The 27027-nt window shown below is 37.2% G+C and overlaps 1 protein-coding gene across 1 annotated transcript; it reads left to right on the top strand.

Moving 5' to 3' along the window:
* SRD5A1 (steroid 5 alpha-reductase 1) lies at positions 1 to 22831 on the top strand. Its single transcript, XM_027868977.1, has 5 exons — positions 1 to 538; positions 7100 to 7266; positions 10882 to 10983; positions 18222 to 18372; positions 22282 to 22831. The coding sequence occupies exons 1-5, from the start codon at positions 255 to 257 to the stop codon at positions 22346 to 22348; spliced, it is 771 nt and encodes a 256-aa protein (XP_027724778.1). The 5' UTR covers positions 1 to 254; the 3' UTR covers positions 22349 to 22831.
* The last annotated feature ends 4196 nt before the right edge of the window (positions 22832 to 27027 follow it).

Raw genomic sequence — 27027 nt, 5'->3', positions numbered from 1 at the left:
CCTCCTTTGAAATCTTCAGCTCACCTTTCCTGCTGGTTGATTGTTGGGAGCCGGCTTATTTCGTCTTTTCTAAGCTCCGCTTTATCCTGGTCCCGGGGTCTGGCGGCCAGACCGGAATAAAGCCGATCCCTCGATCCCAGACCAGTGTTTGCTCTGTCTTGCCCTCGCCCCCGGCCCCTCGGGGCGTCGTTGCTGGACCACCCTCGCGGATCGTCCCGGGCTCGGTGCGAGCCCCAGTCTTTCCTGCCGGGACCATGACGCTCGCGGCAGAAATAGGTTCCATGGAAATGCTCTCCTTCCTTGTAGGGTTCTTGGGGCTGACGTGCTGGGTACTGAGGTCGGTCGTGGGACGGTGCTACGGCCGCCACGCCAGCGCCCGCTTCGGCCTGACTCTGCCGGGGAAGCTGGCGTGGGCCGTGCAGGAGCTGCCGTGCTTGCTGGTGCCCCTCTACGTGGTCACCTGCACCCCGGCCCAGCGCCTCAGCCACTGGCCCAATCTCATCCTCCTGGCCATCTTCATCATCCACTACTTGCAAAGGTAACGGTGTTTGGGGGTGAGGAGGGTCCCGCCTTCTCTTTATCCTCCTCCTTCCCCTCGCCAAAGGAACCAGGGGCGTCTGGAGTCGGGGGTGACCTTCAGCCCATTTCAAAGCACTCCCCCCACCCCGGTGAGTTTTGGTCCCCAGGAGGAGACAAAGGAGGAAGAGACCAGGGTGCCAAGAGCGTTCAAATGAAAGGAGAGCGCCCAGCCGCAAGGTCGGAGGGGTCCGATTTCCGTTGCCCCTAGAGGCAGGGTTGGCTCCTATTTTGTCCTGGATATGTGTTGTCCAGCTATGGAATCCTCCTCCTGAGGACACGCGGTTCCGGGCAACCCCCCTCCACCTCGGCCATTTAGTAAACCTTTGCCTCTTTTTTTTTAATCTCACTTTTTAAATTCACTGTAGGAGCTAAGGGTAATTTCTTGTTTTCTTTGGCTCATTTTTTTCCAGTAAGGTAAGACGTTAATAGTGATGCCGTGTAGCCTCTTCTAACAAAGGACCACCTACGGTGGCCAAAGAAATTGATGCTGTGTTAGCCTACTGGTGATGAGCCTGCCTGTAGTTAGCTAGTGTTTGTAAAGTTGACCCCATTGGATGCCAGGAAGCCTTTATAAAGTGATAGAAGCTACAGTAATTACCAGAATTTACCTCTGGTGGGATTGCCTTAGAGAACCAAGGCACAATATGGCACCGATGTAGGACTTTGTGAGGGAAATCCCTTCCAAACTAGGGGTCTGGATAGATTTGATAACTTCAGGAGACAAGACTAGCCTGGAAACCTGAAGGTGGTTGGAAATTGCTCAACATCTGTGATGTATTTGACGTAGTTCACGGTATCTATCACCTTTAGTTATCCTAAAGTTTGTATGTCTGTCTCTAGTATTTTACTTACCTGTTTACTTGTTGTTTTCCTTCAATAGAATCAAGCTTTAAGTTAGGCAGAGAATTTTACTTTTAACTTTGCATTCCTAAGACCTAGCACAATGCCTGGCACATGTTGGGTAGTTAATAAATGCTTGTTGAATTTAAGTGACTTGAGAGAGACTGGAAATGGTAATATCAGTTAGGAAGCTATTGAAAGAGGCCAGGTGAGAAGTGAAGAAGTGCTTGAATTAGGGTAGTGTTGTCCTTTGGAGTGGAGAAAAGGGAAAGAATATGAAAGATATTATTTTTTCTAATAAATGCTCCTCTTTGGCCAAACACATTTCCTTTTTGGGGTATGCAGTACTGAGGGTTCATTCAATGTTACGAAGTTTAGATAAGAAGAAGAGGAGGAACCGTTCAATCAGTATTTGTTCATCACTGGAATATTTGTGTGTATGAAAATAATGTGTTTAGCATTGGCAAAATAGAAGCTTTGTTTCTTTGTATCACTCAACTTTGTCTTGCTCCCAAATTCAGAAGACTTGTAAAACTTAACATCAAATTTAGTCATATAAAGAAATAAAGTTATTGTTAACAGTATGCCGTCATTTTGCACATTTAATGTATTCCTGAAAAGCTTTGTTTGTAAATTAATATACAATCATAGTTTTTTGTTGACATACATCGGAAGAGCCAACATGGTACAGTGAAAAGTGCTGGATTTGGAGTCAAAAGTCTTGGGTTTGAATCCTGCCTTTGCAGGATTATAGCTATATAACCCTGGGCAAGTCACTTAACCCTGTTTTCCTCAGTTTCCTCTTCAGTAAAATGAACTGAAGAAGGAAAAGGCAGCAAACCCTTCCAGCCCGAATAGTTGGACACAACTGAAATAACAACACCATGGTGACAGTTGGACTTAGATGGTTTCAAAGGTGCTGTCTAGCTCTTAATCTGGGATCTTAAACTTATTTTTAAATGTTTCCCCACAGGAAATACTTTTGGCAACATCTTTTGCAATAAAAAATGCTTAAGAATATCAGTTTAAGGAGCACAGATAGCTTCCCAGCTCATATACCACTTAAATTTGGGATTGGTGTCTGCATCAAATCCCTTTCCTTCCCTGTTCTCATGTCCTTCTCCCTTGCCTTTTCCTCTCTATCAGCTATTAGAGACTAGTAACCCTTTACATTCAGGGCATCATGCCCTATGTGATGTGGTTGTTCAGAGGACAAGAATTACAAAACATGCATGCAATTTTATAACTGGTAGGAATCCCTAAGGTTGTCTAGTCCAAGTCAGTGATTTTATAAGTTACTGATTGCAGAGAAATTTTGATTTGCCTTGTTGGTAGAACCCAAGTTTCCTGGTCTCTTTCTACAAAACCTCTGTGTGGAAATAGGAATGCTACTGCATTGTGAAGGACTTTTTCCTAAAATGCAGAGAAACCCTTGAGGCCAATCATACCATGGGAATGGTTGTCACAGACTGAAGATGGATGGAATAATCCAAATCTAGCTTGAGCTCTAGACGAGCAAATACTTAATCTGAGCAGGGGTAAAGGAATAGCCAATGGGACATGCGGAAACCTATCCAAATATGAATTAGTCTCCTTGCACACTTTCAATTGTCTACATAAAGTGGTTTTTTTTTTTAAGTTGTTGTATAGTAATGTACATACAGTTTGCAAAATCAAAACAGCTGTCCTCTGATTTTTGGAGACTTATTTAGAAAACATTGGCTGGTATGCTTAGTAAACTAATACATTCAATGGGAAACAGAACCTGTGGAAAAACCATGCAGTGTTACATAAAACCAACTACTGTATCAAATGTGCTGATAGGAAGGCAGATCTAAGTAAATTTTCCAATGATGAATGTTGAAAGGCTGAAAAAAACCCCAAACCTACAAGGTCACTTTTATTTTCCAAGTTAAAAACCCAGCTTTGAATTTACTAGTTAGTAAAGAGAGAAAACAGATTTTAAAATCATAGGCTCTCAGAGTTACAAAGGACTTGGAATTCTTTAATCTAACCTGTAATGAATCAGTAATGTCTTACCAGATAAGAAGTCATTTAACCATTGAATGTCATTGAGCCATTGAGTAGAGATGGAGGAATTGACATCATCCAAAGAAATCCAGCTATGCTTGTATTTTATAGCTGGTCTTAACATTTGACGGCACTGCAAGTACTGAATTCTTCGTTGTCTTTAAGTACTATTTTCAAAATATTTCAAAAAGAGCACAAAATATCTTTTCTTGTGAATTATTTTTTAACTGTTATACCTGTAGTTTTTTATGGGTTTCTGAAGTTTTCTGAAGCTACATTGTTAAAGAAGTATATTTGTTTCTGTAATTGAACACCATCAGTCCTGTTTCCTCTCTCCCTCCATATGCACATGTATTTTTCTGCAAACATACTGTATAGAGTATGTAATAATTGATTACCATAGTCAGTCAAATTATATCAGTGTGTTAGCTGGCTTCAGTGTCTGTTTTCCAAAATTAAAATGTAACAAGAATATTAATTGTGTAAAGCTTCCTTAAAAGTATAATTTCTCTTCTAGGAATTAGTATTGTAGGAAAAAACCCAAAATAAATGAATATACGCATGACTCTCAATACCAGTTATCTTGCTGATGTCTATCCTACTTGTACTTATACACTTCCCTAAATATTGTGATGAATAAGCAGGATACTCTGTGAAAAAGGCAGGGTTTTGTAAACCTTTGTCATTTTAACAATGAGGTTTTCCAGCTATTTTAATTCCTCCTGCCTTATACTCTCATCATAGAGACTTCTTGGATTTTTGTTATCACACACAAAAAGGGGTCTTCAAGGGGCCATTTAGTACAACTTGTTACTAAACAAGAATTCATTCCCTCTTTATACCTGACAAGTAATCATTCAGTCTTTGCTTGAAGATTTCTAGATAGAGCATTTATTAGGTGCTTACTGTGTTTTGCCAGGCTCTGTGCTAAGCAGTGTGAATACAAATACAAATACACTTGCTCTCAAAGAGATTACATTTTAATGGAGAATGATTACATAATGATTACATAAAATTAAAAAGGTTTTATATGAACAAAATCAGCACAGCTGAAGTTAGAAAAGAAGCAATTACAGGAAATATTTGCAATAAGTATCTTTCATAATAGTCTGCTAGCCAACATATATAGGGAATTTTTGCAAATATTTAAGAACAAGAGCTTTTGACCCATTACATCTCAGCTGGCTCCACCATGGTTTACTTTAATCCCACCTATGTTACCACTAGCAGCCATAGGCATCTCGCACCGTTTCTTTAAATACTGTAGCCATAATTAAACCAATACTGCCATTGCTACTGTACAGTAGTAAAAATAGCCATCTCTGTCTACCACAACTGCTGGCCAAATTTCCACCTTCTGCAAGAAGCTTTTCCAGATCCTCCTTAATGTTAGTACCTTCCCTCTGAGACTACCTCCAAATTTATTTTGTATATATCTCACTTGTACATAATTGTTTGCATATTGTCTCCTCCATTGGACTGTGAGTTCTTTAAGATTGAGGGTGTTTGTTTTTACCTTTCTTTTTATTATCAGCACTTAGAACGGTGCATGGCACATAATAGGTACTTAATAAATGCTAGTTGACTGACTTACTCCCCTTTATGTGTTGTCTCCCATATAAAAATATCAGCTCCTTTGGGGGAGGAACTGTCTTCAGTTTTAGATTTCAATCCCATTGCCCAGTGCTTGAGAGGTAGTATAATAAATACTTCTTCAATCTTTTCAAAGACAACAAGGATAAATGGGGAAAATGGATTCATTGTTGGTACTAAGAATGTGCCTGATTTGGAAAACAATGTTACTTAAAAAAAAATACCCCTGACATATACAATGTACAATCTAGTATTTATTAACAGCCCTTTATACTAGGGAAGTCAAAGAAGAGGAAATAAGATATCTTTGTGTGTGTGTATACACATATATATGTATATGTGTGTATATATATATACACACATGTATATATATACATAGGTTTTATTTCATATATTATACCATATATCAATATATCATTATATTCTATTAATACTATTGATAATTAGCATGATATGCCAGTAATATGAAATTTATATTATATTGCTGTGTAATACATGTTGTGTGTGTGTAATAGCAGCACTTTTTGTGGTTGCAAAAAACCGGAAACAAAATAGATACCCAACAATTGGGGTATGGCTAAATAAGTTGTGGTGCATAAATGGAATGGATTATTACTGTGCTGTATGAAATGAATACAGGGAATACAGAGAATCATTGTATAAACTGGTACAAAATGAACAAGCAGAACCAGGAAAACAACATACATAAGCGATAACATCCAGTGTAAGTGGAAAGAAAAACAAAACAATCAAAACTAACCAGTGTGAAATTAACATGACCAAACTTGGCTCCAAAGAGATACACCTCTTTTCTGTACAGAGGTTGAAGATTAGAGGTATGAAATACTACATGGAATGTCAGACTTGGGTTATGTGTTGGTCAGTTTTGCTGAATTGCTTTTCCTTCATCTTTTAAAAATTCTTTGTTAAAAAAAAAAATTCTTTGTTGTAAGAATTGCCCTGTGGGAGGGGGTGGAATATACTGAGAAGTATAAGTTATTTAAAAAAAAAAAGATATCAATAAATTTAAAAAAAATAGATCTTAAAGAAAAGAAAAGCTTCTTAATTTTCTGTATATGTATTGCCCTGACAGCTTTATCTAGGAATGCTCTTGGTTTAACTGGGTATTACAATAATCTTTTTTTTTTGCCTCCCCTGCTTTTCAGTGTTGGGGAGGGGTGGGGCAGTATTATATGCCAGGACAACCTGGAGTTTCCTGATGATTGGTATATTCACACATTCATGAGATTTTCTAGCATTTATAAAGCATGCCTGAGATATTTTTGTGTTTGTTTTCTTAATTCTCAAATAAAAAGGAATAGTGGGAGAGATAGAGGGGAAGGAGAACAGTGGAGCTTGCCATCAGTGTTGTGCTGGACAATTCCTCTTATGATATGTGCAACAGTGTGTCCCACTAATAAGAGACTGCCAGTGACGATACTCTCTTGTGTCTACTTTTGAATGTCAGTAAGTTGTTCAGTTCTTTGAGCTACACCTTTTCCAGGTCTCCAAACTGAGGTCACAGTTCATTTTACACCAAAAACTTGCTTCTCTATGGCATATAGTGACTTTAGGCAAAAGGAAAACAATACCACCTCCCATCCTTGGTGTTAAGGTTTTTGAAACACTAATCACACAGCCAAGCTGATTGGGAATAGCTATCAGCTTGAAATTTCAAACCTATTCACAGTAGTTGAGCATCCTTTTTTAAAAGCTAACTTTTATATAATGCTTAAAATTTTTATCTCATTTGATAGCTTTATTATCTCAAGTTTACAGATGAGGAATCTGGAGCAAAATCCATTATTGACTTGCCTAGGGTCACACAGCTCAGAAGTGTGTGATGAGGGATTTGAACTTGGGTCTAGAACACTGAGTAAACCAACCCATCCACCCCCATTTCCCCATCCCTGGCAGGTAATGGGAGGAAAGCGACAAGAGGCACACAGGATGGCTAAACATAGATAGATAATTTGCGTCATTGTAGGGAGTATCCACTTTGTTAAGATCACAGATCCATTTGGATATTAAAATACCTATTTCTTCTTTTCCTTAGGTCATTAATTTTCCCTTTTCTGATTCGTGGAGGAAAGCCAGTACCAATCCTCGTATTCTTGTCGGCATTCATGTTCTGTACGCTTAATGGATACTTACAAAGCCAATATTTGAGTAATTATGCAGTATACTCTGAAAACTGGGTAAAAGATCCCCGTTTTATCACAGGTGAGTCTGATAACCAACTACATAATAAAATAGCATTCCTGCAATTGAGAGCCAACATCATATAATGTACACCATTCTTGGAGTCAAAAGAAGTAGATTTTAGTCTTGGCTTATTTAACTTTTCTGGGCTTTCATTTCCTCATCAGTAAAATGGAGATTATAATTATTCCATTACCTTCTTTGGGGTTAGTGTAAAAATGACAGTTTTTCCTATTCTTCATTTAAATAATAAAACATTATAGTATATGAAGGCTAGCTTACCTACCATCTTTGTATTTAATTTAAATTAGTGGCATGGACTTCACATCAACTTTGGATAGCTTTAAATTTCTAATAATAATAAGAACAGTACAGAAGGCAATAGATGGGAGGCAGTACATTTTCTCTCCATAGAAGTCTTCAGGCAAAGACTGGATACTTGTTGGTATGTTATAGAGAAGAACCATGTTCATCTAGACTAGATGGCCTTTGCGGTGCCTGTCAATTGACATTCTGTAATCTGTAAACTTTGAAATGTTACATAAATATGAATTACTTCTTTTTTAAATTGTCTAGCACATAACTATCTTAAATTTTTCAATAGTGGACCATATAATCAGAGATCTTGGGATTATCAGTGGAGAGGTAGAAGAGTCCTTAAAGGTGATCTTATCTTATTTTACCTTATTTTACAGCTGGAGAAACTGAGGCCCAGAGAATCCATATTTCATAGGCAGCATTAATTTCATTATGTAAGTAGGCTCAAAGAGAACAATCTAAAACTGGAAGGAAGCTTAAAGTACCTATATTATCTGTAATAAGAATCAGAGATTTATATCATAATTGTTTTGCAATAATGAAAAATTAGTCTGTGGGGGGGAAGGCAAATATCTCGATTTGACTAATAATTTTTTATCTTCAGCTGATAACCATAGAGGAAATCAGTGAACTGGTTGTAAGCCTAGTAAATATTTGGTGACAATCAGACTAGAAATAGTATCCCACATGCATGAAAAATATTTTGTTTCAGACCATGACATCTTAGAAGCTGAAGGTACTTCTTAGGTCACACGTCCCCATGTTTAGCGTGGAGAAGCCTTAGGGAAGGATATGATAGCTACCTTCAAGTATCTTAAGGACTATTAAATAAAAAGAATGAGTGGACTTGTTCTGCTTGAACCCAGGGGACAAAACTAGGAGTAGTGGATAGAAGTTGCAGAGCTGTAAATTTCAGGTTGATGTAATTAAAAAACAAAAACAAAAAAACAAACTTAACACCCCCTCTACCACTCCAACCTTCAGTCTTTCTATAACTGCAGATTTCTTTCCTGCTGACTACAAACATTCCTAGATCTTCCCTATCCTTAAAAATCTCACTTGATTCTACCATCCTCTCAAGCTATCATCTTATTTTTTTCCTCCCTCTCAAAGCCAAACTCCTAGAAAGCACTGTCTACTCACATTTCCTCTACTTCTTTTCTCAGCCTATTGTAATCTGCCTTCCAAACTTATTACTTTATTGAAATTGCTCATTCCAAACTTACCAATGCTCTCCTAGTTGCCAACTCTGATAGCCTTTTCTCAGAACTCATTCTTTGTGACAGCTGTAGTATTTGACACTGTTGACCACTTCCTCCTCCTTGATGGACTTTCTTTTCTGTCTATGACTCTACCGTCTTGTGGATCTTTTTCTACTTGTCTGTTTGTTCTTAGTCTCTTTTGCCTAGGTCATCATCCATGTCACTTCCCTAAGTGGGGGTGATATTCTGTAGCAATTCCTCTTCTCATTGATTCCCCTGGCTTTGATAATCTCTTTGCAGATGACTCCCAGATCCAACCCCAGATTCTCACCTGAGCTCCAGTCCCACATCACCAACTCTTTATTTGACATTTCTAAATAGATGTCTCACAGGCAGCTCAAATATGACATGTCCAAAACAGAACTTGACTCTTTCTACACCTTTACTAGAATGTTTACTAGAGAAACCTACTTCTTTACTAGAAGTAGGAAAGAAACTCCTGTTTCTTTCAAGGGTTCCACCATACCACATATCCAATTGGTTTCAAGTTTTTGTCAGTTTTATTTCACTGTATCACTTTGATCTCCTCACTGCTCACTATGGCCATCATAGTAAAGTACCTAGTTATAGAGGAATTGTTAGCACTGTATTAGGAAGCAATACCCATTCTTCTACTTCGTTGTCAAAACACAGAGTGGAGTTCTCACCCTTCATTACCTTGAATCCCACCATTTTCCATTCTTGAGTACACAGAACTGCCAGAGTGATTTCCCTAAAGCAAAAGTCTTACCATGTCACTCCCTTGCTCCACAAACTCCATTGGTTCCTCATTACCTCTAGGATCAAATACAAGTTCTTGAGCATTTAAAGCCCTCCTCAATGTGGCTCCAGTCTACTGTTCTAGCCTTATTAAAGGTTATTCTCCTTTATGGCCTTCCTGCTGTTCCTCACACATGACATTTCATCTCCCAAGTCTTTGCACAGGCTGTTCCAACATCTGTAATTTACCGTGTCCTTTCTTTTGCTTCTTAGAATCTCCCCTTTTCTTCAAAGCTCACCTCAAGCTGCACCTAAAGCTTTTCCTGATCTCCCCAGCTATTAATGCCTTCTCCTCAAAATTAACATGTGTATGTGTGTGTGTATACATATATGTGTGTGTGTTTATTTTATTCTGTATGTTTCATCTCCAATGAGGTGCTTCCTTGAAGCAGTCAGGTGTACAGTAGATAGAATAGTGGGCCTACTTCAGACACTTGCTACCTTTGTGACCCTAGGCAAGTCACTTAACTTCTGTCTACTTCAGTTTCCTTAGCTGTAAAACATGGATAATAGTAGCACCTACCTCTCGGAGTTGTTGTGAGGATAAAATGAGATGTTATTTATAAAGTGCTTAGCCAGTGCCTGACAAGTAGTACTTAAATGTTTATTGATGAGGAGATGGTTGGACTGCCAGATCTCTTGAGATCCTTTCCAATCCTGAGATTCTAGAATTTGTGTATCATTGAAGCTATACATCTTTTTCCAGTTATACATATCATTGACATTGTTTTTCATGTGTTACTACTGCATATGATGGTGATGATGATGCTCAGAGCATCCCTTTCACCATAAAAGTTTTTACAAGCATGTTCTTTCTCACCCTTTCGGTTCATTTATACAACTCTTCTCACCCTTCATTAGCAACCCCATCTGCCTGAGCTGGCAACTCAGTTACCAAACTGTTCCAACAGGTATCCTGTGTGCCCTCAACCATCTATTCTTTCCAAAAATATGTGACTTTTACCACAACTTGACTACGTTGGCTGTGGGTGAGAACTCTACCTTGTGCTTTGTTTATGAGGTGGAGAAACAGGTTTACTCACTTTCTAACATAGTACAAATAATTTCTCCTACAAAGATATGGAGCCTGGGAGATTGTATTATTAATAGTCCCTAAATGATTGAAGCAGAAAATTAAATTTTTTTAATATCCAAGGGGGTGGTAAAACAGGAAGCAGTCCTCATAATAGTAGCAATTAAATTGTTTTAGAAAGATTTTATATTAGTGTAGTTTGTAGATAAATTATTATTTATAACTACTAAAGCAGTCTTTACTTTTATTTCTTTTCCCCATGAGGTTGTGCCATGTGGCTGTTAGGAATGTTAATAAATATCTATTCTGATAATATCCTAAGAAACTTGAGAAAACCAGGAGAGACTGGGTACAAAATACCAAGAGGTAAGTAGAAATCCTGCTAGAATGAACTGTTAATGAATTTATTTTAGCATTGCACCAAAAATCACGTGAGATACTGATAAGGATCCAACTTGAGTATAATGTTAGCTACCTAACGAGCTTTCAGGGTCATGATCAACCACACCATTGAACCATTTAAGTAATGTTCTGTGTTTTATGTGGGCAAATTAAGATTGTTTTAAAGGCTTTTGGATTTCAATTTCTTTTAATCTGGTTATTATAGTGAAGTGTGCGTGTGTGCATGAGCATGCGTTTTCAGTTCTTTGCTCTCAGTAAAAGAGGAATAATAATATCTAAACTACCTATTTGGAATCAAAGAACTTAGAGATCAAGGAGTTGTGAGAAAAGTACTTTGTAAAACTCCATATACATATGAGGTGTTATCATCATTATTCATAGTGCATTTGTGTTACACCAGTTCAGTTCTTGCCTCCCACTTTGTAGTCTAGGTGAAAAGGCAAGGGTGAGAGCTTTGACTTATACTTTGCTAATGAAGTGAAATGAGGGCATAAATAAGAATGGTGTTCTTATTTGCTACTCAGTTATGCCATGTAAAGTCATTCATAAAGCATTTTACAATTACTCTAGGCAGCAGTGGAGTCCAAGGGAATGAAAACTTTTCCAAAGATACCTGTCCTTTGGGTACAGATCATCCCAAACCAGAACTAACCCTATTATACTGGAATAGCTGGTCCTTTTAAGTACAGAACTCATTTTCTTCTCCCCTAAATCCATAGCCATACACTAAAAACTTCCTGTTTCTGTCAAGGGTATCAGCATCATTCCAGTCACCTAGATTTGAAAATCAAGTCATCCTCAACTCTTCTTTCTCCCTTACCCCTCAGATTTAATCAGTTATATCTCCACAGCTTCTCTTACAGCCATGTCCTTCTCTCCACTCTCTTCACTTCTACCCCAACTTTCATTACCTCTAACTTGGACTATTCCATCAATCTATTAATTAAACTGGTTGCTGGCCTCACCCTTCTCGAATGCATCCTCCACATCACTTCCTCAAAAATCTCTGCTTTGGTGAAGTTAGCAGAACCAGTCATGATGTGGGTGTGCAGAATCAAAAAAGTAAACTGAACCCTGTAGTTGAAAGGGATTGAGAAAGTGCACCTTCCCTCCCTTTTACAGAGAAGACTAATGCTATGGCATATTGTTTTTACAGCCAAACATGCTGGAGATACTGGCTTATTTTGCAAAAAAAAAAAAAAATTTCTCAAATTTTTATTCAAGGTCACATTTTGTTCATATTTTAACTTTTCCTTTCTCAACATACAGTTGAGCATTGTATAAAAGCACATACTAATAGACTATAAATTGAGAAAAGAAAACAATATTTTATACTAGTATCACATCTTTATAAAGAAACTTGTAAGCACTTTAAAAAAAAAAAAAACAAAACTAAAAGATCTTAGTTCCTAATTGCTTCCTCCTTACTCACAAAGAACTTACATTCTAATGGGGAAGACAAATATATATAAAAATATATACAGGATAAATATTAGTGAATAAATACAAATTTATACAATGTAGTTAACTACAAGGTAGTAACTACAAAAGGGGCAGCTAAGTGGCACAGTGGATAGAGTGCCGGGCCTGGAGTTAGGAAAACTCATCTTTCTGAGTTCAAATTTGGCCTCAGACACTTATTTGTTCTTCCTTGCATGCCTCATTTATGTGAGATAATTTTTCCCATTCTACCTCTCCTTTCCCCCTTGTCCCAGTACATTACTCTTTCTTACTTCTTCATTTTTTAGTTCATCCCGGTATAGCTGATTCACATCTGTGCCCTCTGTCTATGTAGACTCCTAATGGTTAAATTTTTAGGAATTCCATGTGTCATCTTCCCATATAATAAGGTAAACATTTTAACCTTAGTAAATCTCTTGTGATTTCTCTTTCATGTTTACCTTTTTATTTTTTTCTTCAGTCTTATGTTTGAATGTCAGATTTTCTAGTCATGAATGCTTGAAAATCCTCTATTTAATTAAATATCCATTTTTTTCCCTCTGAAAGATTAATACTTAGTTTTTCTGGGTTGATTATTCTTGGTTGTAATCCTAGCTTCTTTTCTTTCTGCAATATTATATCCCAAACCCTCCATTCCTTTAATGTGGAAGCTGCTAATTCTTGTGTGATCATAACTGTGGCTTTACTATATTTAAATGTTTTTTTTCCTGGCTGCTTGCAACATTTTCTCCTTGACCTTGGAGCTCTGGAATTTGACTGTAGTACTCCTGGGAGTTTTCATTTGGGATCTTTTTCAGGAGGTGATATCTGGATTTTTTCAATTTCTGTTTTACCCTCTGGTTCTAGGATATCAGGGTAGTTTTCCTTGAAAATTTCTTTAAAGATGATGTCTAGGCCCTTTTTTTAATGATGCCTTTTAGGTAGTCCAATAATTCTTAAGTTATCTCTCCTCAATCTATTTTTCAAGTCAGTTTTTCTGATGAAATATTTCACATTTTCTTCTTTTTTTCTTTTTGATTTTATTATTTCTTGATATCTCATAGACAGTAGCCTCCATTTGTCCAATTCTAATGTTTAAAGAATTGTTTTTCTCCAGTGAGCTCTGGTACCTACTTTTTCCCATTTTGCCAATTCTGCTTTTTATGAATTCTTTTCTTCAGTGAATTTTTGTGCCTCTTTTTACCATTTGACCAATTCTGTTTTTTAAGGTATCATTTTCTTCAGTATTATTATGTGTCTCTTTTAGCACACTTTTAGATCTCTTTCCATAATTTTCTTGCATCATCATTCCCACTTCTTTTCTCAATTTTCCTTGTATCACTCATTTCTTTCTTTAGCTCTTATAGGAATTCTTGTTGGGCTTGTATCTAATTTGCCTTTTTCTTTGAAGCTTTGCTTTTAGCTATTTTCATATTGTTGTCTTCTTCTGAATTTGTGTCTTCATCTTCCCTATCACCATGGTAGCTTTTTACGGTAGGTTCTTTTTTTCATTGTTTGCTTATTTTTCCAGCCTCTTTCTTAACTTTGAATTTTATGTTAAAGTCAAGCTCTACTCACCTGTGGTCCCAAGCATCAAGCTTTTTCATGCTGCTGTTTTCAGAACAATTTTGTGGGTCTGTAAGTTTTCATTGCTTCCAACGTAGTGTGATCTGAGGAGAGGTGAGATCACTGCTCTCTTCAATCTGTGCTCTGGTCTTAACACTGGAAGGCCCCCTGTTCCCATGTAGCCAAAAGCACTAATGCCCCTTTCTACTCTGGAATGTCTCTAGGATTAGAGCTTCCAAAGCTGCCACCACTGGTTTCTCAACCACCTCCAAGGCCCGCCACTATAGTTGCCGCTGCGTGTACTCCAAGCTGATCCCTTCCCCCATGTCACGGACCTCACCCTTCATTCTCCCAAGTTTTCTTGGGCTAGAGAAATGTCTTACCTTTTGTTGGCTCTACTACTCCAGAATGCTATTTGACACATTATTCTAAAGTTGTTTGGAGGGGAATTTTGAGAAAGTTCACTGGGTTGCTGCCTCAACTCTACTGTCTTGACTCTACTCTCATCTTCTGTTTTTATGTTCAAAGTTATTTCCTGATATCCCAAATTAGAACGCTTCCTTATAACAAATCTTTTTTTTAAAACCTAAGTAAAGGCACTCAACGCAATGATTAAATCTGACAGCATATGCAACATAGTGAACCCATAGTCCCCATTTCTCTACCAAGAGAAAGAAAGTTTGTTTTATCATCTTTCCTTTGAGACCAAGACTCACATGATTGAAGTTAACATGGTTTTTTGTGTTGTCTACAGTACTGTATTCATTCAGTCAGTTAATCAGCAAGCATTTATTAAGTGTCTACTGTGTGCCAGGCGTTGTGCTAATCAATAGGTGTTGAAAAACAAAAATTAAAACAGTGCCTTAAGGAGCTTGTGTTTCACTGTGGGGTTACAACACACATTGGGGAGTAGTGTCCAGCAAGAGGAACTTTGTTCTTTACTATGAAAATGCCCCACAAAAGGGAGCTGCCTTTGGCATTTTACTACAGACTCAACTATTGGGTAGTCCTTGTCAGTGATAGGGATTGCTAATGGAGCCTTTGCAGTAGTACTATTGACTTGATTATTTCTCCCTGTGGAAGGTGAAAAGTGTAGGGAAAAGGCAGTTAGAGAGTGGCAGGATAATGGGCAATATGCCCCCACTTTCTATGCCTAAGCCTTTTGATGGATGGCTAGATGAGATAAAGTATGGTCTGGGGATCTGGGGCTGGCGAAACATAGGGAACTGAAGTGAGAATTAGCTTATCTTCTAATCTAGGCAGCTCCACCTCAGGGAGGAGTGTGTACCATGAATCCCATTCTCTTGGTTCTGCTTTTTTTTTTAACCGCATCAGTTCATATACATTTTGTTATGTTTCTCTGAATTGCTCGTATTCTCATTCTTAAAAAAAATTTCCCATTTTTTTAATGCTATTTTTATATTGTGTTCATTTCCAAATAGATTGCTCCCTTCTCCCCTACTCTGCTTTCTATCTTTGTAACAAGTATTATTAAAGAAAGAAAAAGAAATAGTTAAACAAAACTTACCAATATATGAACCATATCTGATGATATGTATAATATTCCACCATATCTGGAGAGAGGAAGGGAAGTGAACTTTCTTTAGCACAGTCATTATAATTAAACAATGTTTAAGGTTTTTTGTTGTTGTTTCCATTTATACTGTTGAAGTCATTTTGGATATTGTTTTCTTAGTTCTTTGTATTTTACTCCGCATTAATTCACAGATCTTTACCATATTTCTGTGGTTATTTCATATTCATCATTTCTTAACAGTACAATACTGTTCCATTTTTCTCCACTACAGTTTGCTCAGTTATTACCTAGACAATGGACATCTACTTTGTTTTGAGGGGTTTTTGTTGCTTTGCTACCACAAAGTGATGGCACCTTTGACAAGTCTCAGAAGGCTCTTTGCCGCATAATGGAGATATTCCCTAAGAAAAGAGCAGACCCTTCTATTATTTGTGCTTATTTGCGTCAGTTCAACAATGTTGGTGTCACCACTACCCTGCAGGGAATCTCCAACCAGCTCCACTCTACACTTCAATGAACCATTATTGGATGACCTTTTTTCTAGTAGCCTTGTACATTAGATATGATTTATAGATAAAGGGAAAAAAAGTGAAATCCAACGTTCTTTCAACTGCAGTATGCTGGCAAGGAATTTTCTTCCTAGCTGCCTAAATTGGAAATTGAGATACACAGAAAATACCCCACAAATGGGAGCTGCCTTTGGCATTTTACTAGAGACTCAACTGTTAGGCAAGTAGCTTTAAGAGAAAATGACAAAGAATAACTTCCCATATGTAAGGGAGCCCTGCATCAATTTTTCCATTTAAGTGGTTGAGTTGTTTAGGAACATATCAGGGAGTCAGCAGATTTGGGGAGAGGTTAAAGATTAGGGTTTTTTGGTAGGCTTATTAGACAGTATCCTGTTGACTAATTTTAAACCTTTTTAACTTGGCAGTTGTCTCATGTGTCTATAATTTTGCTTTATTTTAAATCTTCCCTTATTTTTTTTTTTATTTTTTATTTTTTGGTGAGGCAGTTGGGGTTAAGTGACTTGCCCAGAGTCACACAGCAAGTAAGTGTTAAATGTCTGAGGCTGGATTTGAACTCAGGTCCTCCTGACTCCAGGGCCAGTATCTATCCACTGTGCCACGTAGCTGCCTCCATTAATTTTTCTTTTTTTAGTAAAGCTTTTTATCACTGTCCTTGTCTCAGTTGAATTAAAGCAAAGAACACTGATCAATTCCTGGCCCAAAGATTCAGAAAGAATGTGTTATTTTTCGTCAAGGATCAGATTCAGTAGAAACCCTTTTGGAAGGGGACTGAGGAACCTAACATTGCAAATTGTTCTACAGTGGCTTCGCAGAAGCATTTTATCATAAGAATTTTTAAAAAATAGATTTTAATTGACATCTTTTATTTTTACTTTGCCTGTATTTCTTCTTACAAGTCTCCTTCCCCTTTCCTAGAGAACTATCCCTTTTGACAGAAGTTTTAAAAATAAAATAGAGGAAGAAGAGAAAAAAATTTCATTAAACTGATTGTCTCACTTCTGTGGACCCCAACCTTTGAAAAAGAAGAGGGGAGGTGGCTTCACATATCTCTTCTTTGGGGCCAGGCTGGTTCCTAATAATTTCATAACAAATTTTTCTTCCCTTGTGGTCGTTATTCTTTCCATTTTGAAACTGTTGTATGTAGCCTTTGCATATATTGTTTTCTTGGCTCTGCTTACTTCATTTTCCATCAGTTTGTGCAAGTCTTCATGTTTTCTATAGTATAGTAATATGCTATTGCATTCATATATCACAATTTGTTTAGCCTTCTCCAATTGATACTTTGTTTTCAGTTCTTTCCTACTACAACAAAAAGTGCTGCGATAAATATTTTTATTTATGTGGAGCTTTTCTTCTTACCAGTGACCTTCTTGGGGGATATGATTAACAGTAGAATCTCTGAGTCAAAGGGTATGGACATTTTTGTCCTTTATTATTATTAGATTCTTATTAGTCACTAGTTATTCCAAATTGCTTTCCAGAATGGTTATATCGGTTCATAACTCCATCAATAATGTATTCGTGTGCCTATCTCTTTACAACCTCTCCAACATTGATTATGCTGAATTTTTGTTATCTTTCCCAATTTTAGTGGAGATTATTTTTTATTTTCTTCTCTTTTTTGAGGTTTAGAACATTCTTTCATTTTGCTGTTAATAGCTTGCAATTCCTTTGAGAACCATTTGTTATCATCCTTGACCACATATCTACTGGTAATGGCTTTGGGGCTTATACAGTCCTATTTTATTTTATTTTAAAATTGATCTAGTGTCAGTTCAGCAATATTGATAAAGCAGAAAAATTTAACTTCAGCTAACCTGAGTTAGATCCATATCTTTAACTTTAAACAAATCTGAACCAAGTTGCTAAATACATTCAGTGCCCTGCTTAATTGAGAAGTGTGTAAAAATAGAAATTGGAAAGATAAAAATAAATTATCCAATCTCACCAGTCACCACGTACATTCTGAAAGGAAGAGATTTCTCGTATTTAAATTCATATTCTCTGGAAGCCAATGAAACAAATCACTTGAAAATAGTTAATGTTCATGAACTGATATCACTTCACTTTTTTGTGAGGAGGATCTTCATGGTAAATTTACTCTTTTGTTTTGCTTCCATTAACTTTAGGAGGCTTGTTTGAATATGTTACTGCAGCCAATTTCTCTGGAGAGGTGATAGAATGGTATGGATATGCTCTTGCAAGTTGGTCCTTTGAAGGCATTGCATTTGCACTATTTACAACTTGTGTTTTAAGTGCCAGAGCGCAACAGCATCACAGGTAATATTTTATTTTAATATTAATAACTCCATATGCTTATTTTCTTTTGTCTTAATTACAAAAGCTGGGATGGCAGTCATGATTTTTCAGGCAAGGCTACAATAAAAATAAACTTGATATGAAGAAATAAGCCGAGAAACTGCATTATGCTTAAAGGTACCATAACTTATACATCAATGTCAGTACTTAATATATATGCAGCAAACAATATAGCGTCTAAATATTTAAAGGAAAAGTTAATTGAGGGAGAAATAAACAGTACATCTATAATAGTAAGGGACCTCTATGTATCCCTTTCATACCTAGACAAATTTAACAAAAAGATAAACAAGAAGACCTTGACTAGAACTTCAAAACATATTGAAATGAGAGATCTTTGATGATTACTGAATGGAAACAGCAAGGCATTTGCATACCTTTCAGCTGTGCATGTCACTATTACAAAACCTGACCATGTATACTGAGGTATAAAAACCTCACAAATGAATGCAGAAACACAAATACTTGCTTCTTTACATGAACACAATAAAATAAAAATTATATTAAAGGGCCTTTGCAGAGAGAAAAAATTAATTGGAGACTCAATAACTCAATCCTAAAAGATTGATGAGTCAATGAACAAAACATAGAAATTGTAGAAAATTTCATCAGAGAAAATGGCACCAATTGAAAACATAGCAAAATTTATAGGACATAGCTAAAGCAGTCCTTAAGGAAAATAGATATCTCTAAATATTTTCATCAACAAAAGAAAGATTAATTAATTGATCATGCAGCTACAAAAACTAGAAAAACAACAAATCAAAACCCTTGATTAAACACCAAATAAAAATTCTGAAAATCAAAGAAGCAATTAACAAAATTGAAAGCAAAAAAAAAAAAAAAACAAATAACAAACAAAAACTTTTTAATTGATAAATAAAACTAGGTGCTAACTTTGAAAAACTAATAAAATAGATAAACAGTTAATTTGGCTTAAAAAGAGCAGAAGAGCAAACTGTTCTTATCAAAAATGAAAAAGGAAGATTCACAATTGATGAAATAAAAGTGGCTATCAGAAATCATATGCCAACATAACTGATAATATAGATGAAATGGATGAATACTAACAAAAATATAACATGCCAGCTTACCAGAAGAAAAAAATAGATTATTTAAATAGTCCAGTATCAGAAAAAGAAATTAGAAGAAAAAAAAGAAAAGAAATTAGCAATATCAAAAATGTGAAAGTTGGACTCTTGACCAATGAAGAAATAGAAGAAATGATTAGGAGCTGTTTTGCTTAGTGATATAACCAATCTCAGTGAAATGCATTAATGTTTACAAAAAATATAAAATGCCTAGATTACTGTAACAAGACAGGAAATAGAGGCCTTAATAGCCCAATCTTAGAAAAAGAAATTGAACAGTCCATAAATGAACTCAAAGAAACCCAGTGACCAGATGGATTTACAAATGAATTTTATCAAACATTTAAAGAATGATTAATTCCAATAGTATAAAAAAAAATAAGAAAAGGGGGGCTCCTACCAAATTCTTTCTATGATACAAATGTGGTCTTGATACCAAACCAAGGAGAGTTAAAACAGAGAAAGAAAAGCATAGACCAGTATCCTAATGAATACTGATGCAAAAATTTTAAATAAGATATTTAAGCCAGGAGACCACAGCAACACATCTCAAAGATTATACACTATTGCCTGGCCAGATTTATATCAAGAATGCAACATTAGTTCAGTATTAGTTAAATTATAAACATAATCGGCCATATTAATAACAAGAACAGCAAAAATGTGATTTTATCAATAGAAACAGCTTTTAACAAGATGCAAAATTAATCTTGTTTAAAAAAAAAATAACCTCTAGTATGCATAGGAATATACAGATCTTTCCTTAGTAGTATCTGTCTAAAACCAAGAGCCAGCATTATCTGTAATGGGGATAAGCTGGTGGCTTCCAGTAAAATCAAAGGTGAAACAGGGTTGTCCATTATCACCATTATTATTCAAAACAGTGCTAGAAATTCTGGCTATAGCAATAAGACAAGAAAAAGAAATTAAGGAAGTATGCATAGGCAAAGAGAAAACAAAGTGATGACTTTTGCAGATAATTTGATGGTTTGCTTAGAAAACTCTAGAGTCAACTTAAAAAAAAGGTTAATTGAAACAATTAACTTCAGAAGCAAAGTTGCAGGATATAAAATAAACTCATATAAATTATCAGCATTTCTGTATATTACCAACAGTCAAAATGGTCAACCACAATTCCAGAGGAATCAAGATGAAATATATTACCCACCTCCTAACAAAGGTGATGGACCTAGAGTACAGATATATTTGGACATGGCCAGTGAAGGAATTTGCTTTCTTGGCTATACATGTTTATAACAATGTTTATAAGAGGGGTTTCATTTTTCTTGCTTTTTCAATTGGGGAGGGGAAGGGAGGAGCTGAGAAGGAAAGAATACCAATTTGAAATTTTTAAAAACTTAATCTTTAAAAATTTCTTTGACTTTTTTTTTTTGCAAACCTATCACTAGCTTCCTCTCTTACATCCCCACTCCTATTGAAAAAAAGGGGGAAACGAAAACCTTTGTAGTAAATATGCATAGTCAACAAAACAAATTCCTGCATTGCTCATAAGCCTGAAAATGTTTGCCTTATTCTGCACCTTGAGTTTATCACCTCTGTCAGGAGGTGTGGGTGGCCTACAGGAATTGTGGTTGGTCTGTGACTCTTTCCATTCCTTGTTTAGTTATGAACTTTTCCATTACTTGTAGTTGTGAAAGACATTGTCTTCCTTGCTTCTCTAATTTAGTCATGATGTGACCTTTTATGTCTAAGTTACATTCATTGGAAGATGATTATGGCATACAGTGTGAGATTTTGGCCTGTATCAAATTTCTGCCAAACTTCTTTCCAGGTTCCCAGTAGTTTGTGTCAAATTGTGTGCTTTTCTCTCAGTAGTTGAAATGTTTGGGTTTATCTATGCTACTATGTTCTTTTACATCCATAAATAACAGTTTATCTAATGTGTTCCACTTATCAACTTTTCTATTTTTTAACCGGATCCATCATGATTCTGTGTCATTCTGTTTTGTGATCATCCTTTGTTTTTGTGTGTCGTCCCTAACTTTTTATAATTGAGTTGGATATCCCTTCCACAGTGGACTACATCCAACTTGTTTAAGAGATGGTGAAGCAACCCTCTTTTCTCTCATTAGCTACGGCACAGTGACAGTCATAGCTTTTAGGTCTTTTGATATTAAGTACTAGTCACCTTTCAGTATCCAAGATAAAACTGCTCAGAAATGCAAATAAATGATCCTAAATGTGCTTATGGAGTGAAGAAGTCAAAGTTGACAATCTTTGCTCAATTTAAGAAGGGCTATTAATATAATAGCTTTTCCAATACCCAAATGTTATTAACTTTATTTCACTGAGGCTGAACTTAACATCCTGTTTTGAAACATTTCAGATGCTTGTTTAACCTGAAAGCCACAACATGTTGTTTAATCGTTTTTCAGTTTTTGGCACATAGTCATTACTAATGTTTTTTGTGCTATGTTTAGCACCTTGAGAGGCTTCCTGGTATAATGGATTAGGAGTGGCGCTTGGAGGTAAGAGGACCTAGGTCCAATCCTCCTTTAACACTTACTGGTTGTGGGACCCTAGGAATGTTATTTAGTTTCTCAGTGTTCTAGGCTGTGTCAAACAAGAGGGCCACATGAGGCCCACACTCCCCTGAGTGCAGCCCAGACCAGATTGAGAAATGCTTAACAACATAGATAAAAATATAATGAAGTATAGATACTTTAAAACTAAGTCAATGTGTAGCTGGCAGGATCCTTATATACAGAGGCCCTGTTTCTATTTAAGTTTAAATTAACTTTTTTTTTCCTTTCTTAAGGTGGTACCTGGAGAAATTTGAAGACTATCCAAAGTTTAGGAAAGTCATAATTCCATTTTTATATTAAGCACATCATCAGTAAAATTTTCTCCTATCTTCAGCTTCAAGAGTTTAGATAATTTTCTCTGGGGAATATCGTGCTGTAAAAAATGAGGAAATAAATTAATTCAAAGAGTCATGGCAGTATTTGTATAAACTGAAGTAGAGTGAGGTGACTAGGACCAGAAGGAAAATTGATACTATAACATCAATTTTATAAAAATGAACAATTCTGAAGACTTGTCTAACCTGATGAAGATTAAATGAGGCAAACCTGGAGAACAATTTGTGCAATAACAATACCACTATACAAACAAGCATCTTTGAAAACTATAAGAACTGCAATCAATGAAATGGCTTCCAGAATTTCAGAGGACTGATAATGAAGCTTGCTATCTACATCCTGATAGAGAAATAATACATTTAGGATGAAGAATGAGATGTGTATTTTTTAAAAATAGCTAATGAGGAAATTTGTTTGACTATACATATTTGTTAAAAAAGGAATTTGTTTTCCTTTTTTCATAGGAGCCAAGGGATAGGAAGGAGAGAAAATTGATTTGTGAAATAAAAAACTAAATTTAAATAATAGAGTTTCCATTGATCTCTTAATTGCCAAATATTGTGGCCTTTTCTCAGTTCTCACCTTTTTTTTTTTTAAACCTCTCTGTTTATTTTGCTTTTGGCAAGGCAATGGGGTTAAGTGACTTGCCCAGGGTCTGAGGCTGGATTTGAACTCAGGGACTCCTCACTCCAGGGCCAGTGTTTTATCCACTGTGACACCTAGCTGCCTCCTTTTAAACCTTTCTACAGCATGTGACGCTATTGACCTCTGTCTCCTCCTGAATACTCTCTCTGGGTTTTTATGACACTGTTAAACAGGTTCTTCCTGTCTAACTACTTCTAAGTTCTCTTTTTACTAGATTATCCTCCACATCTGGTCCCAGCTGGGTGTATCCACAAGGCTCTGTCCTGGCCCCTCCTCTCTTCCCTCTTTCAGTGATTTCATCAACTCCAATAGATTTAAATATCTCTCTGTACAAATGACTTTTAGCTCTGTATATCCAGCCCTATTCTTTCTCCTGAACTGGTTTAACCCTATATCACCAAATGTCTGGATGTCAACAGGCATTTTTAAAACTCAGCATGTCTCAAGCAGAAGTCACTCTTTCACTCCAAACTCGCCCTCCTTCTGAACTTTCTTGTTGAGGACACCTCAGTGCTTCCTTTCACTCAGGTTTGCAAGCTGAAAGTTATCTTTGATTCCACATTCTCCCACACTCCATGTACCCAAATCAGTTGCTGAGTCTTCTGGATTCTCTTTCCACAACATCTCACATTTAATCCCCATCCTCACACAGCCACCATCCAGATTCAGTCCCTCATAACCTTTCACATGTATCATTTCTAGTGTCCTGATTGGTCTCCAGCCCCTCCCCAACCCAACCTATCCTCCACACAGCTACCAAAGTGGTTTTCCAAAATTATGTGTTTGACTGTGTCACACCCCACTCAAACTCCTGTGGTTCCTCCTGCTTCTAGGATGAAATACAAACTCCTGTATGGCACTTAAATCACTTTACAATCTGGTTCCTGCCTACCTTCGAAGCCTTAGCCAGGGGTGGGGAACCTGCAGCCTCGAGGCCACACCTGGCCTTCTAGGTGTGTGGGTGTGGCCTTTTGCCTGGGTTGAAGTTTGACAGAATAAATCCTGTTATTAAGGATTATTATTGGGGGCAGAGTCAAGATGGCAGAGTGAAAGCAGTGATTTGCTTGAGCTCTCCCCCAAACCCCTCCAAATACCTGTAAAAAAATGGCTCTAAACAAATTCTAAAGCAGCAGAACCCACAAAAAGACAGAGTGAAACAAATTTCCAGCCCAAGACAGCCTGGATGGTTGATTGGAAAGGTAAATTGCGCCGGCGGAGAGAGGAGCGCAGTTTGGTGTGGGCGCACAGGCCGTAGCAATCCTGGAGCAGGCCTCAGAGGACTGAATCGTGGGCAGCTGTGGTGGTTTCCAGACTTCTCAACCCAGGAACACCAAGGGCAACTTAGAAGGTCAGTGGGAAAAGTCTGTGACTGCAGTGAGAGAGGAGCTAGGTCTAAGTCGCAAGTTCCAAGCGCGGCCTCTGGGGCAGCTCACGAGGCTTCTGGCCCACAGACTGAGGGGAAATCAAGTGGCTGCTCAGAGAGGGATTGCAGGGATCTCTTTGCCAGTGCTGAGACAGGAATCTCTTGCTTTACTGGTGCTTAGATCTGGGTCACAGTTCTGAGGGGAGGTCGAAGGGTGAGGAGGAGCACTGGCGTGGTAGAGCTTATTGTGGCGGTGATATTGCCGCCCCTTATCACAGCACCTTGGAATAACTGAAAATTTACAGGTGCCTAGAAGTATCTCTGGAAACTGCTGTACAAACCCCCGCAGCTTGGGACAGTACATTCTTCACACTGGAAGCAGACTCTTACCTTAACAAAGAGTTTAAAATGCAAGTAACTGGCTGGGATCATGAGTAAGCAGTGCAAAAAGAGTCAGACTATATTATCTTACTTTGGTGACAAAGAAGATCAAAACATACAACCAGAAGAAGACAACAAAGCCAAAGCTCCTACATCCAAAGCCTCCTAGAAACATATGCGTCAGTCCCAGGCCTTGGAAGAGCTCGAAAGGTATTTTGAGAAGCAAGTAAGAGAAGTAGAGGAAAAACTGAGAGTGATGCAAGAAAATCATGAAAAGCAAGTCAACAGCTTGCTAAAGAAGACCCAAAAAAATACTGAAGAAAATAACACCTTAAAAAATAGCCTAACCCAAATGGCAAAAGAGGTCCAAAAAAGCCAATAAGGAGAAGAATGCCCTAAAAAGCAAAATTGGCCAAATGGAAAAGGAAGTTCAAAAGCTTACTGAAGAAAATACTTCCTTAAAAATTAGAATAGAGCAATTGGAAGCTGGTGACTTTATGAGAAATCAAGACACTGTAAAACAAATCCAAAAGAATGAAAAATTAGAAAACAATGTGAAATATCTCATTGGAAAAACAACTGACCTGGAAAATAGATCCAGGAGAGAGAATTTTAAAATTATTGGGCTATCTGAAAGCCACGATCAAAAAAAGAGCCTAGACATCATCTTTCAAGACATTATCAAGGAAAACTGTCCTGATATTTTAGAACCAGAGGGCAAAATAGAAATTGAAAGAATCCACTGATCTCCTCCTGAAAGAGATCCCCAAAGGAAAACTCCTAGGAATATTGTAGCCAAATTCCAGAGTTCCCAGGTCAAGGAGAAAATATTACAAGCAGCCAGAAAGAAACAATTCAAGTATTATGGAAACACAATCAGGATAACACAAGATTTAGCTGCTTCTACATTAAGGGACCTCAGGGCATGGAATATAATATTCCAGAGAGCAAAGGAGATAGGATTACAACTAAGAATCACCTACCCAGCAAAACTGAGTATAATCCTTCAGGGGAAAAAATGGTCATTCAGTGAAATAGAGGACTTTCAAGCATTCTTGATGAAAAGACCAGAGCTGAATAGAAAATTTGACTTTCCAATATAAGACTCAAGTGGAAAATAAAGAGGTAAACAGGAAAGAGAAATCATAAGAGACTTATTAAGGTTGAACTGTTTATATTCCTGCATGGAAAGATGATATTTCTAACTCATGAGACCTTTGTCAGTATTAGGGTAGTTGGAGGGAAAAAATTATATGTATGTATATATAGATACAGATAGATAGAGGGCACAGGGTGAGTTGAAAATGAAGGGGTCATAACTGGAGAATAAAATTAAGGGGTGAGAGAGGAATATACTAGGAGAAGGAGAAAGGGAGAGGTAGAATGGAGTAAATTATCCCACAAAAAAAAACCAAAACAAAAGAAAAGGCTCTTATAGTGGAGGGGAAACGAGGGAAGGTAAGAGGGAATGAGTGAATCTTATTCTCATAGGATTTGACTTAAGGAGGGAATAACATACACACTCAATTGGGTGTGGAAATCTGTCTTACCCTATAGGAAAATAGGGGGGGAAGGGGACAAGAAAGTAGGGGGATGATAGAGAGGAGGGCAGATTGGGAAAGGGAGTAATCAGAAGCAAGTACTTCTGAGGAGGGCTAGGGTCAAAAGAAAGAATAGAATAAATGGGTGGGCGGGATAGGATTAAGGGAAATAGAATTAGTTTTTCACAGCATGTCTACTATGGAAGTGTTTTGTATAACTGCACATGTATAACCTATATTTAGTTGCTTGCCTTATCAATGAGGGTGGGGGGAGGGAGGAAGGGAGAAAATTTGGAACCCAAAGTTTTAAAGACACATGTTTAAAAAAAAACGTTTTCACATGCAACTGGGAAATAAGAAATACAGGAAATGGGGTACAGAAATCCATCCTGCCCTATAGGAAAATTGAAGGGGAAGGGGATAAAGAGAAGGGGGGGAGAGATAGAAGGGAAGGCAGACTAGGGGAAGGGGTATTTAGAATGCATACCATCTTGGGGTAGTGGGAGGGCAAGATGGGGTGAAAATTTGGAACTCAAAATCTTGTGGAAGTAAATGTTGAAAAAAAAATAAATTATTAATTGTGAGGGACTGTTTGATGCCAGCTACTGCCAGATGGGGGTTGTGCCAACGTGGGACGGAAACTGGGTACCAGAAAGCAACTGGAGCTCTTGCTCCCGAGGCAGAGGCGGTGCTGGGCAGAGTTGTAGCGTACT

Source organism: Vombatus ursinus, unplaced genomic scaffold (assembly GCF_900497805.2).
Source record: "Vombatus ursinus unplaced genomic scaffold, bare-nosed wombat genome assembly UNPS02014791.1, whole genome shotgun sequence".
Taxonomy (NCBI): Eukaryota; Metazoa; Chordata; class Mammalia; order Diprotodontia; family Vombatidae; genus Vombatus; species Vombatus ursinus.
Note: the sequence above shows the minus strand (reverse complement) of the source record. Positions and strands in the feature narration are given on the sequence as shown.

Excerpts from the sequence above, each read along its gene's own strand:
- SRD5A1 (XM_027868977.1), top strand. The coding sequence starts at position 255 with ATGACGCTCGCGGCAGAAATAGGTTCCATGGAAATGCTCTCCTTCCTT. Across the intron at positions 539-7,099 it reads ATCATCCACTACTTGCAAAG|GTCATTAATTTTCCCTTTTC; the intron begins GTAACGGTGTTT and ends TCTTTTCCTTAG. Across the intron at positions 7,267-10,881 it reads AGATCCCCGTTTTATCACAG|GTTGTGCCATGTGGCTGTTA; the intron begins GTGAGTCTGATA and ends TTTCCCCATGAG.